Raw genomic sequence first — 14,261 nt, 5'->3', positions numbered from 1 at the left:
CAGAGTACCAAGATTGGCGCAGAGAGGCGCGGGTTCGATCCCAGCTATGTGAGCCAGTTTCTGGTCGGAATCGGCAAGGAGGCCGGGCGGTTAAGCATAGCAGAATTGTAGCAGTGAGTTGCGAGTTCGAGACCGCAAAATGCTGTGAATGTTCTGCGATGTTAAGAATCGGCGACAGGCCTACGGCCTAATAACGCTGAAACCGCTATTATTATTATTATTAACACATACCACATCAACTTGATAAGAACAATTTGAATCAAATCCTGAACTAAACTGGTCAAATTCGATGAAACATAAGTATAGCCTCTCCGGGTCATGATCAATTTTTAATTAAATATGATTAAGAATCAACAATCAATAATTATAGTTTTATTCGGTTTTAATTTCATCTTTTGATATAACCGAAGAGCTCCCCGGATGCAATAGCAGGTTGCGGACCGACGCCAGACTCTGTGATGCCTTCCAGCGCGGCGTCAAAGAAAGACTCGGCGCAGTTGAGGATGTGAACGTTAACATCGTCTCCCCATCGCTCGGTTTCATCACACTCACCTGTCACAATTTTGTAAGAGACTTTGATTACGTTCTGTTTTGTTAGGTGAACCTGAACGTCCTTGTCTCTCAGTGTACATGACCTGGACCTCTTTGTGCCATCATCGCTCCTTCCTCGTTTGCCTTGACTGATGCAGTCACCTGCGCTTTGTTCAGGTGTACTGTTGAGCAAGAGCTTCTTGTCATTAGCTGACGTGAGTAACGTCAAATTGGTGTCAATCACGCCTAAATACAGGTAGGTTTTAGGCTTGCTATTCTTCACAAACGCAATGCGCGAGTTAGCACCAAATGAATCTGCTGACAAGTGATCGATCAAAGTCACCATGAGATCTTGTTCGCATTGATAGTAGACAACGGAAGTTGGATCTGATGCCTTCACCCAGCGGACGCGATGTGTCCAAAGTTTAACATCTGAGGCCACTTTTACACCTAATACATTTTCACATCCGCCACAGACTGCATTATCTTCACAGTCGTAACGAACATGACCACTGAGAACCTGTTGCTTCACTAAGAAGAAAAGATCAGAGAAGAAACAATCGTTTTGACGCGGAGCAACGGACTCTGATTTGAGAGCCTCGTTTTCAGTTCCGTGCGCACAGCAAAACCATTCCTCTGAAGCATGGGCCCAATCTGACGCAGGCATCTGCCTGATACGGTCAAATTTCAGAGTTTGCGTGACCGGCGTGGAACAAGAACAACACGAGGCGATAACTTCACATTTTTCTAACACGTCGTACGGAGTCCTCAAGCTTAGCGATCTTATGTCGCTGGCTAAGTCACTGCAGATTGATTGCAGGAGACAAGCTTTAGTATCTAGAGCAACCCTGATGTTCAGTCTGCGATTGTTTACAACGGTGCACATCTGAGCACCACTTTTCAACTGCACGCTTTTAGGGCAATTAAGGGCCACTATTGTTCCATTCTGGAGACTCAGCAATACTTGAGATTTTGTAGTGCTGACCTGTACATCTGAGTCGGTCACTTCTTCGGGCCACATTATGTCAACGTTGCATAACTGAAGCGAGGACAAAACCTCAACGTTTATAAGGAGGTCAGAAGACGCGACCTGCAATGAAAATGTAAAAAATCCTCTATTATTATAATGATTGGATCCTATGACCATTTGACTTGTTGTATCACTAAATGCGACAGCAAATCTTATATAAAGTAAAACATATTTCATTTGAAGGATGCATATCATACTTACCATTATATCAGAAGTTAACAGATAAAATATTTGAAAAAATCGGAAAAATCTATCGATTTATAGGATGCTTTCTGAAAAATAAAAAAAGAAACAAGTTAACTGGTATATCTCGGCGCATCTTCTTTAAATGTGCTTAAATTCATTACATGCGTTCATGATTACAATACATTCACGCTTTCGACTTGATGCACGCATTTTGAATCACTTGTAAACAACAGAACTGCTGGCTTGTGTCCAAACATATTTGGCAACATGTGTTTATGATCACAATATCCATCACTCCTCACATTTCTGGACATATTGCACGCATCATGCATCTATTGTAAACAACAGAACTGCTGCTCATGTCTGGTCATGTTTGGCAACTTGGGGTAAGAGGGAGCGTTGCCGCGTAATTCCCTTGGCATCACATCAGTGATCTGTCGTACCCTGCTTGAACAAAACCACTTAGGCAAGTAAAACAACTGTGTCGAGGTAATTGAAAGACACGGAATACTTTATATTTTCAATTCATCAGTAAATACCATAATAGATAATTATTATTTTATAATACTCGTTTGTATTGACTTAAATTTTGCAACTTCGAACTTTATAATTGAGAACATCTGTCTTTGTTAAGAACACGCTAATTTAGCATGAAGCCGTTAATAGTTAGACTTCACAAATCATTTTTCAACTTACTTATACATCATCATTGCTACTTCAAGTCTCACGCTTAACAAAATAAATGGTAAGGCAGTTTAATCAAACATAAATATTAACATGTAATAAATATTATTATTGATAAATATTGAATAATTTTCAAAAAATTATTCGATGCAATAAAATGAAGCAATACTTTGAAATGGCGAACAATGAAAAGAAACCAGCAAGAACACTCGCAACATTCAAAGAAGTTAATCACACAGGGCAGTTATGTGAAACATCTTGCAACATGAAATGAAGATCGAAATATTCGTAACAATTCACTTCATCAATAAATAAACTGAAACAACACATACACAACATAAAAAAACAATCGACTATTTCTCAGCTCCAGCAAATTGCAGTGCAAAGAGCAGCGTTCAGAGTTCTTCACGCTGACGACACAGCGTGCGTATGTTGCAAGACTGCGCGATGTTCAGAGTTCGTCACGCTGACGACACAGCGTGCGTATGTTGCAAGACTACGCGATGTTCAGAGTTCGTCACGCTGACGACACAGCGTGCGTATGTTACAAGACTGCGCGGCGTTCAGAGTTCGTCACGCTGACGACACAGCGTGCGTATGTTACAAGACTGCGCGGCGTTCAGAGTTCGTCACGCAGACGACACAGCGTGCGTATGTTGCAAGACTGCGCGATGTCTTCAATCTTCAATATCGGCCAGGAACAAGTGCCTGACGTGTCATCAGGACACAGGGGAGACAGCGACAGCGGTTTGCCCAAGTGGAAGCCCCCCACCCGGTATGCACCGTCATTGCAACTGCACAAACGTCAAAGATTTTAATACGTTAAGTACGGCACGACCCACCAGGGTTGCCAGATGGCCTAAAAACGGCCAAGTCCGCAGACAAAAAAGCCTATAATTCAATATTTACGAGTGAATTTGTGAGTTCCGGTGCAAAATTGAATTTATTTTTTTCGTATTTCATAAAATCACATAAGGAAGTACCGACATCATAAATTTTTGTCGGACAATGCACTTAAAAAAAATTGCGGATTTTGTCGGGAAAAAAACACCCAGCAACCCACTGGTGGGTGGTTCAGCACTGAACGTGTTAATATCAAGACAAATACGAGACATAGTGTGTCATTATTGGTCAGACTACTACACGTGAGTCGGAATGTGGGATACAATCAAGCATACATTTTATACATCTGTATACTTGATTAGTATACAGAGGTATTAACAGAACAATTCATTAATACTTTAAATTATGAAGTGCTTCACGAAAATGAACTAGAACATCTCACCTGTAGAGCACGAATGCAAGATTAGAGGAGAAAGGCACCAAAGAACTGATAGCGAAAGGGCCCCCGATGTGAGCAGATCTTGAGTCGTGAGTGAGGGGAGAGGATGGTCGATACAAACCCAGGGCAGTATAAAGGAAAAGCAGCTCCTTGTCATGCGAGAAGTAGAGAGAAGCCTTGCGTTGAGAACTTCCTGATATTCTATCCCTGTAAGATTACAATTAATAATTTCTATTATTTCTCAGTTGAAGTAATATCTTTCTTATTATCCGGATAACTATTTGATTAACAATATACGATTTATAATAAAATATAATTTTCCAATCATTTCTGAATTGAGATTGAAATCATAATCATGCTGTAAATAAATACATTTTATTTCTCTTATTTTCTGCCCATTACGCAAAATTAATAGTAGCAAACAATATTGGCCAAGTTGGGATCATACATTGTAATTGATTTGATTTAAGTCTCTAGTTGAGCCAGTTTAGTGAGCGTTTCACCGCGTATGTTTTACTTTTGAAACATTCATATTTCATTTAAAGGTGATTAATTTTTTTAGTCTTCATTTGTGAACACGAACAGGTATTAAGTAAAAGTAATTATAAGCTAGTGGTTTAAATGGTTAAATTCAATGATAAGTATGGTTAAAAATTATCAATCAGTATTAATTACGTTCGGAAATGGAGCCATATTCAAGTTCTAACAGACCTGATTTGCTTGAGGAGATCAGAGACCGTAGAGCAAGCCATCTCATAGTTCAGAGCTGGTCCTCCATACGCTTGCTCGTAGTAATACCTCAGTGCCTGGTGGTACTCAAGCACCTGGGACATACAAACTTCATTTTAACGAGTGTCATCATTCCTTAAAGTGGCCAAGCACTTCAACAGCATTCATTTATAAAATGATTACTATCTAAACTCTGGATGCGATCAGCAGAACGATTTTACAATACAATGAAATAACAATTATTTTGTGCTCTTAAAATAATTTAGGTGGTCACTAAAATATTGTGCTCTAATAATGTCTCGTGACAAATGCTCGCAACATTAATTCTTAAACAAGTAAGTGCATAAGGAGTTTAACTTTACCAGAATATCACGCTCAGAGAAAGCTCTGCACCAGACGCTTTCTCGGACAGGCCACCAGGCTGTCTCGTATCGACACTCCGCATACACCGCCAACAAATCATCTGTTGATGAAGCGGATGGACACATCTGTCAATTAAATGGATTGACAACGGTAGAAATGCTTGTGACTATACGGTTATGATTATAACGGTAAAAATGCTTATGTATATTTACGTAGAACCTTACAATGTTTTGATTGCAGTCAAAATCTAGCATTAAAGTGTTGGACACTTTATGCACATGGAGCAGCTTTCTGAATAATAAAGCCACAATATTTCAACTCAAAACATGAATAGATTATGATAGAAAATTGAACCACAAATAATATCAACTGTAACAATGCCTCAGAAATGATATCAGTTGAGAACTCCATGAACAATGTAACATCAAAATATCAGTGAAAAAACTAAAGAATATAAATTGTTCCCCATTGAATTAATCATCAACTCACTGGGCTTGCTCCAATGAACCAGGAGCTGAACTATCAAAACTTGCTCAAGAACACATAGCGGGAAATTTCTCACTCGTGAATGGTGAGTTCGTCTCGAAAAGTGGTGCTATCAAAACTAGTTTTGTTGGTACAGCTCCAGGCTTGGAGAAAATTTCAACTCACCAACGCTCATGGTCTCCACGTAGCCGAGTCGTTCTGACACAGATCTCATCATGGCCAAGAACTCTGGTTCCATTTCATACAATTTCTGTTCACGCAGCGTAGTTTTGCTCTTAAGCACATCTGCCTGCCATGCTGGGCATGTCTTGTATGGCTGGGAATTAAACAAAGCAAATAACTATACGTATATAACCTAGCTGCTGTTAACTAATGATCAACACATTAAACTACAACAGCATTTAGTTGATGCAAGTAATTTATTTCACCCAAGTTTAGGTACGCTGGCAGCATGATAACTCACCCTTAGCTTGAAGTTTGGAGAATGAGGTTTAGGTAGAGGATTGTTGGCAACCACATCTTCTCCAAAAGCTCCTCGGAGAAAGTGGTAGGCACTTTGACCAGTTCGGTTGGCTACTGTGAACTCCACCTTTGAAAGTTATTGGAGGTAATAATGAATGAATGGTAAAGGTAAAATTAATGGAAGAATTGAGTACCGATTCATCACATTCAACCAAAGATATGAATGGAAAATAATACAGAGGCTATAACAAAACTAGAACATGAACTTTTGCTGCAGGCTTAAAAAAAACCTAACATAAGTTAACATTTGTAAAGCATATGCATTAATGTTAAACTCAATGAAAATAAAATAAATGAAACATATACATTGAAAAAACAATTCCTTTGCTAAGACTGGAAACAATCACCGTAAGTACCTCATAAATATCTCTAGAATATGGCTCCTCAAATAAATGGGGGAAGAGATTTTTCCAGAACTGGCCAAGCATGAACTGTTCCTCAGCGCCTGCCTCAGCAAGCTGGCCAACATCTCGCTTGCTGAACGGTGGTGTGAACTTCTCCAAGATTTCTGCTTCAGCATCTGAGAGGCAGCCTATACACAGAAAAATAATTGTAATAGCTTTAGAATTCAATAGCTCTAGAATAAAGATCATCAACAAACATTTCTTTATATTTTGGAGTAAAATAAGATTCTTTATTCAATTTGAAGAAATTATATTTATTTAAATTTTGAATAAATTCTCAGGAATTTCAGTAAAACTCAACAAATTAAAGATTTTTTGCCAAAAATAGTAAGAAATGCAGAGAATAATAAAATTTGCAGCTTGCTTAGAATAGATACTACAAGACCTACTTCGAAATTCCATTCAAAAACATACATGTATGAAATAAATATAGGTACCGTATATATCTATAGGTATACTATATCAAATTTGCTAACTAGCCTAACAAATAAATTAGAATGCATTAATAATTCATTACATCATTTAAATGTAAGATCCACATTGAATATACTTGATCTATGCATTTCATCTAAAAAAATTCAAACTGTGGGTTTTGCTGAAATATCACATTTAAAACCTTAATAACATGCCAATTTTTATCACAAAGCAAATTGAATTTTTAATTAAATCTCATTTGTTATTGTACAATACTAAAATGCAAGCTCCTAACACTGCCAATGCATTTTCCTTAAAGTTTCTGAAATAAGTAATGCTTTATTTTCCCAATTTCATTATCATGTTTGTTCTAGTTTAATCCATTCATAAGCAAAATTCATAACTCTGGTGCACATGGTGCAGCTTTCTGAAAAATAAAACCACAATATTTCAACTCAAAACATAAATAGATTATGATATGGAAAAAATTATTTGAATTACCACTAAAACTTACCTCTTCCTTCCTTATGATTGAAAATCAGCTCCTGTGCAATAATTGGAAGAGTAGCCAGAAGCCTTTGCATCTCGTTCTGAAGAGGATACCTGATGCCATGGCGTGTAATGAGCCACAATTGCTGTGCCTCAACACTGCAAGTGTCCGACCCTGGAAAAGTAAAGCAACTCCAACAGTTTTCACAATCAAAGCATAATATGAAAAAATATTTTCTGCCAGTAAGAAAAATAAATAAACATTAGAAACTAGGAAGTAAGCTAAAATCTTAAAACATGCGTCACCCTTTCCCAAGAACACCAAGAAAGAAAAGTGGCAGAAAGAGCTTCAGACTTCAGAATGAGAAAAAAAATGAAAACTTTGTAACATATTTTCACTCCAAACTAGAAAACTGGGCAGTAGCCACTCATAAATTTATAGGTCATCAAAACAAAAGATAGCCATGAAATATTTAATGATGCCATTGCTTTTTCATAATTTAAACTCTAAAATAAATTAATTTAAATGTCACATTTCAACATAACATTTTCAAAACCATCCATCAAATGATGATTTTCATCAGCCACTTATGGAGAATTTAGTCAGGCATTCCATACAAGTTTTGACTACTTTTAACCTGTTATATCAAGTCTATACAGTGGGGGGAAATAAATATTCGTACACTTGAAAAATCGTATTTTAATGTATGTAAGTACACAAACTTAACAGGAAAAGTGATTTAAATTATGTATAGAGACGCATAGTATTCAAAAATACTATCAAAAGGAATTAAATCTCAATGCAACAAAAAACAATGTCACCCCGAAAAGTGAACATGTTGCATTGTTTTTTGTTGCATTGAGATTTAATTTCTTTTGATAGTATTTTTGAATACTATGCGTCTCTATACATAGTAATTTAAATCACTTTTCCTGTTAAGTTTGTGTACTTACATACATTAAAATACGATTTTTCAAGTGTACGAATATTTATTTCCCCCCACTGTATATTACTTGATATTGATAAAGTCTATATATTTAGTCAAGAGACTAAAGCCAAGTCAAGACTAGAGCTTTACTGCTACTTGTGGAGCCTCAAGATTTTCATTGATCTGGGGTATTCTTCATGATGGAATCAATTTAATAAATTTGCATTTAATCAAGTTTAAATCCAAAATGAATAACTTAAACACCAATGGAAAGGCAAAAATTCATAATTTTTGCAACCTATTCAAACACAGAATTGGGCAGTGGCAGTAGTTGCAGAAATGGCTGTCCTATCCAACGCTCCTGACTCCTGAGCATTGGTTAGTAGCACAGGAAATGAAGGTTCTACACTTCTGGCCATGGAGATCACCTGATCTCACCCCATGTGACTATTTCTTATGGGGTTATGTCAATGAAGCTGTTTACATCCCGCTTCTACCAGCAACTCTGGTTGATGTAAAGAACTGTATCACTGCTGCGGTGCACTCAGTAACAGAAGATATGCTTTCTTGTGTGTAGGACAAGTTTGGCTTGCATTTAGATGTTTGCCCTGCAGCACATAGGGACATATTAAATATTTATTAATATGCAAAAAAACGTTGAATTTTTTTACATTGGTTCATAAATTATTCATTTTTAATTTATACCTAAACAAATACAAATCTATTAAATTGGGTACATCATTTAGATAAACGCTGTATAACTGAATTATTTCCCATTTTATTGCAAATAGAACTGAATAACAAAATTTAAATTGTCAAAAATACATATGCATCCTAAAATTGAATCTGTCCTAGTTATGAATAAAATATTGGGGCTCCTAAGTGACCAATTTTTGATACCTTTGGAATCTAATACCTAGTCCAATATTCCAGTTTTATTAACAATTAGATAAGAGATGATGAGATGATTTATCTAGCAGGAATTTAACAGTAAAATGGCTGTGAAGCTCTATTTATGGCTAAAATGATAGATATATTCCACGCCAGGGCCAGCCACAATGGATGGCCTTTCTCCTAAACTGGAAAATTGTGTAGGCAGCACAGTTGCCACCAGGAAATTGAATAAAAGCACCTGTCAATTCCATTAATTTTACATGTTCCTATACTTAGTATGCTAGACTGGAATTTTCCTACAAATGACTGAAATCTTGCAGCTCACAACTTAACAAGTGACAAATTTTTTATACATTATTAGGAATCAGGGAGCCCAATTTTGCAGTTTTATATCAATTAGCAGAGGCATAATTCATGTAGGGGGAAATGGGAATCCAACAGCAGAAAAGCTCTTATTTGTGGCTCAAAAGATAGGATATATTCCATGCCAGTACCTATGGTCTTTTACTAATATTTTCAAGTTAAAAATAAGAAAAATTGCCTATTTTCACCTGCAACCACATATTAAACTATTGTTTCTACCTGTAATTTTATAAAAATTCTGACCAAATATTACAGATTTGCTTCTCCCCAGCATGATGCTGCTTATTGGTGCCATTGTAGATGTATTCTTAATGAGTGACCATGCACGGATGTACCTAGTGGGTTTTGCAGCACAATGGCCAAAATTGGAGCGCATGCCCTGGAATTGGAGCACACTGTGGACGATTGTACGAGGGCGCCTCAGCACCACAATCATGTCCCTGTTTCCCCATTACACAGGCTTGCCAAAAACTACCCTAACCAGGGCCCCCCCCTGCATCCTCAAGTGTGCAGCACTCTGGTCATGGGGTGCAGCTACATGACTGTCCCCTTCTAGAATTCCACTGTGTTCAGACCCTAATGGCCATATGGTAGTAAAGGCGAACATTTTTTGCTACACTTCTTTGGCTAAAGTTCATTTTTCAGTCCTATAACTATAAGTAGACCAGTTACAGTTAGTATCTTATATACCAGCATAATAATATGGCAGCATTAACAATATCATTATACCACACTCAGGAAGATGTATATAAACGGGGAAATTTCTCGCGTAAATCAATCTAATTATATTTTTTTCGCGCAGACGTTCGTGCAAATCACGGTCATCGATTCCGCGCCGCGCAGCACTCGGCGCGGGCCGCGGAGCTGTCTGACACAGTTCTGATTTAGACACAGTTTTCATCTGAATGGAATGGCAACATCGTCTGTAGATGAATTCAAGTAACGCTGAACCAGCATTGCCAGATGGTATATTTCTATACCAGATTTCACAAATCTGGTATTTTCAAAAGGTGTCTCATATGAATATTTTAGATCTGGTATATATGCCTAAATCTGGTATTTTTCTGGTATTTTCTGAATTACTGCAAATTTACTGCATTTAGTTCCACCTCTGAAGTTTGAACTTCCTCCAGCGTAGGCGTGGATTATATTATTATTTATATGAATTGCCTTCAGAGCGGCGCGATTAGAGCTTTCCCGCCATTTTTGTTGGCAATCGATTGTTTCCATTGTTATTACTATTGGTTCTCTCAGTCTCAATGTTAATCAACTTGTTTTTCTGAATAGGGTATATTTCTCTCACTAGATCACTTTCATTGTTAGATTGATGGGTTCTTTTCTGCTGAGTACCAGGGGTCATATCTTCTGTTGCTTTCCTCTTTGGTCTTTCAGAATTCACTTCTTCACACATTTGATCTTCAGTCCACTGAGTCCAGTCATCACCTGTGTTTACAAAGTGTTCCATTTGAGATTCAGTTAGATTTTCTGCATTACTTTCTAAGCTTCCAGGAGGTCCTGGAGCTTGAAAGCCGTTCTGATTAGGCTTTGGCATATTTAAACCACAGAGATCGTATTTACGTTTTACCAGGAGCTATGTTAACTCGGCCACAGTCAGAGTCTCCCGAGGCAAACATAAGAAAAATATTATCGGCAATTCGGCATCGTCCCAAAAGCCGATCACCGCCTCCGTCCGCACCAATCGAAAAGTTAGTAGTGAATAATTATTTTTTCTGCATCGAATTATTCCAGAAAATGAACTATTTTACAGCACTTCTCTTTAACTTCACTTCTTGTTTGTCTGTCTGTCTGTGTGTCTGCTACAAATCTTATAATCTAAATTTAACACACTTCTACTTATCCTATCGATCTGAAATTTTGCACACTTGCGTAAAGTTGGAGACAATGACAAAATAAATAATTTTAAATATATATATATATATTTTTCAATATTAAAAAAACTGAAAAAATAATTTTGTCTGCTACAAATCTTATAATAAATATTTAACATTGATCGTATATGTATGGCGAATAATTAATCGTGTGCATGTGGCGAATAGATAATCGCTCACACGTGGCGAATAAGTGATCGCTTGCACGTGGCGAATAATTAATCGTATGTGATGGCGAATAATTAATCATGTGCATGTGGCGAATAAGTGATCGGTTGCATGTGGCAAACAATTGATCGGTTGCATGTGGCGAACAATTGATCGGTCGCATGTGGCGAATAAGTGATCGTTTTCGTGTGACGAAAAAATGACCTGTATGATTGATATAGCCTGCATGTGACTGATCGTTTGCATCTGGTGAATGTCGTATGTATGTCGTGAATGTGAGGCTCCGCTAATTTTGTTTATAGAGACCCAATCTACATGCGGTGGACGACGTCTGAGTTGCCCATCCTTTGGTGCGGAATTAAGATTCGGAGTCACCATCAAAATGAGGGCACCATCACATGAGGGCAAAATCTGTATGATTGATATAGCCTGCATGTGATTGATCGTTTGCATCTGCTGAATGTCGTATGTATGTCGTGTATGTGAGGCTCCGCTAATTTTGTTTACAGAGACCCAATCTACATGCGGTGGACGACGTCTGAGTTGCCCATTCTTTGGTGCGAAATTAAGATTCGGAGTCACCATCAAAATGAGGGCACCATCACATGGGGCAAAAACTGCCACAAAGTGCTCTTTTCAAAGTGCATGAATTTAGAACACATTTTGAAAATTAGTATAGCACATCCAACGAGAGTTACGAGAGTTATACGTGCACATTTGTATGTGGCGAATAGTTGATTGACTGGCGAATAGTTGACGAATTGATTGCGGAGTTGATCGATTGCGGCGAATAATTGATCGTTTGCGGGAGGCGAATAGTCGATCGTATATATATGGCGAATAACTAATCATGTGCACGTGGCGAATAAATGATCACTCGCTGTTAGGCTTAATACAAAAGGCAATTCATACGAACGATTTTATTTCGAAAACGTCGCCGCTCGAAGCAGTTTGGCGCCGGTCACAGACGACATTCTCATAGAAACAACAGCTTGAGCTTTAGAAACATCTGTCCCAACGGACGAAAACGAAGCCCAACATAACTGTGAAAGAAATGAAAGAAACAGTAGTACGCAAGCTATGTAACAGTGATTAATATTAGAATAAATGTTTCAACAATGGCGCAAAGGTAAACTAAGAATGCTTCAAATTGAATCAAACACACACCTCATTTAACAGGTAAATGAATATAGATGAGATTCCCCAGTGTAGCAGAAGTCGGACCGGCCCCTCGGGAGTTGCAGTTATTCTAAAAAATAGAATGCTACCGCTTTATATCCAGTAAATATGGAATTTTATAATTAGAGCTCAATCATTTCTCAATATTACATTTATACAATCCCTAAACCCACCTTAAAATCTTTGGCTTCAAGCTGAAATTTTAAGAGGCATTTTAAGTGGCCATACAGTAAAGATTAAGGAAGAACTTCGTCTTTCCTCTCAGGTAAGGAATATTTATTTAAATAGTTTAATCGTTATACAAAATTCAAAAGCCACAGGCCAATATACTAATTTAAGTCGAAGGCAAAGCCCAAGCGCGTTCGGAGTCTAGCCTTCTATAAACAAAGAAGTTCGAACATGCAGTTAAATGCAAAAATTAAACATAACGAAAACTAAGAGTGATCACTCAAACGAAAAATAGGACATTAGCAAGGAATGGCTTAATAAATCATGAACTCCTGACGGAGCAACAATGCCGTGGTCGTCACATCTCAAGTTCGAATCTTAACTATTTACAGGTCCCTTCCTATCTAAGATTAAGAAAAAGAATCGTCAACTTGGACGATTCAAGAAATACGGAAATTTCTAACATCGCACGTGGCTAATAATTGATCGTATGTGCATGGCGAATAATTAATAGTGTGCATGTGGCGAATAGGCAATCGCTTACACGTGGCGAATAAGTGATCGCTTGCACGTGGCGAATAATTAATCGTATGTGATGGCGAATAATTAATCGTGTGCATGTGGCGAATAACTGATTGGTTGCATGTGGCAAACAAGTGATCGGTCGCATGTGGCGAATAAGTGATCCGCTAATTTTGTTTATAGAGACCCAATCTAAATGCGGTGGACGACGTCTGAGTTGCCCATCCTTTGGTGCGGAATTAAGATTCGGAGTCACCATCAAAATGAGGGCACCATCACATGAGGGCAAAAAGTGTTCTTTTCTTTACTTGAATTTAGAACACATTTTGAAAATTAGAATAGCACATCCAACGAGATTTATACGTGTGCGTTTATATGAGGCGAATAGTTGATTGATTGGCGAATAGTTGACAAATAATTGATCGATTGCGATGAATAATTGATCGTTTGCAGGAGGCGAATAGTCGATCTATATATATGGTGAATAATTAATCATGTGTGCATGGTGAATAAGTGATCACAGTCACGTGGCGAACAATTGATCGCATGCATATGGCGAATAATTAATCGTGTGCATGTGGCGAAAAGGTAATCGCTCACACGTGGCGAATAAGTGATCACTTGCCCGTGGCGAATAATTAATCGTATGTGATGGCGAATAATTAATCGTGTGCATGTGGCGAATAAGTGATCGGCTGCATGTGGCGAACAAGTGATCGGTCGCATGTGGTGAATAAGTGATCGTTTTCTTGTGACGAAAAAATGACCTGTATGATTGATATAGCCTGCATGTGATTGATCGTTTGCATCTGCTGAATGTCGTATGTATGTCGTGTATGTGAGGCTCCGCTAATTTTGTTTATAGAGACCCAATCTACATGCGGTGGACGACGTCTGAGTCTGTCTCTTATACACATCTAGATGTGTATAAGAGACAGATTCTATAGTACCTCAGATTTGTTATAAAATTGTTTGAATGTCTCTTGTTTGATAGATATTCTCTATTTTTCTTTTATTTGATGGATTTTT

General features: G+C 37.8%; 2 protein-coding genes across 4 annotated transcripts in view; both read right to left on the bottom strand.

Annotated features, from left to right (window-relative positions):
- Positions 1-359: 359 nt before the first annotated feature.
- Positions 360-1,835, bottom strand: LOC108679519. The gene is made up of 2 exons (XM_018168149.2): positions 1,763-1,835; positions 360-1,621 (listed from the first exon to the last, which is right to left on the bottom strand). The coding sequence occupies exons 1-2, from the start codon at positions 1,763-1,765 to the stop codon at positions 389-391; spliced, it is 1,236 nt and encodes a 411-aa protein (XP_018023638.1). The 5' UTR covers positions 1,766-1,835; the 3' UTR covers positions 360-388.
- Positions 1,836-2,534: 699 nt separating this feature from the next.
- Positions 2,535-14,261, bottom strand: part of LOC108679549 (multiple inositol polyphosphate phosphatase 1) — a 12,793-nt gene continuing 1,066 nt past the window's right edge. The window contains exons 2-10 of one of the 3 annotated variants that reach the window (XM_018168193.2): positions 7,146-7,295; positions 6,170-6,345; positions 5,755-5,880; positions 5,457-5,607; positions 4,805-4,905; positions 4,425-4,537; positions 3,717-3,920; positions 3,087-3,225; positions 2,535-3,030 (exon numbers count right to left, since the gene is read on the bottom strand). In XM_018168193.2, coding sequence (XP_018023682.1) covers positions 2,995-3,030; positions 3,087-3,225; positions 3,717-3,920; positions 4,425-4,537; positions 4,805-4,905; positions 5,457-5,607; positions 5,755-5,880; positions 6,170-6,345; positions 7,146-7,295 — 1,196 coding nt within the window. In that variant the 3' untranslated portion in view covers positions 2,535-2,994. Of the gene's footprint in view, positions 3,226-3,716; positions 3,921-4,424; positions 4,538-4,804; positions 4,906-5,456; positions 5,608-5,754; positions 5,881-6,169; positions 6,346-7,145; positions 7,296-14,261 lie in introns of all 3 variants that reach the window. The other 2 variants (XM_047885579.1, XM_018168192.2) reach the window with 2 other exon arrangements.

This window comes from Hyalella azteca, unplaced genomic scaffold (genome assembly GCF_000764305.2).
Source record: "Hyalella azteca isolate HAZT.00-mixed unplaced genomic scaffold, Hazt_2.0.2 contig2480, whole genome shotgun sequence".
Lineage (NCBI taxonomy): Eukaryota > Metazoa > Arthropoda > Malacostraca > Amphipoda > Hyalellidae > Hyalella > Hyalella azteca.
Note: the sequence above shows the minus strand (reverse complement) of the source record. Positions and strands in the feature narration are given on the sequence as shown.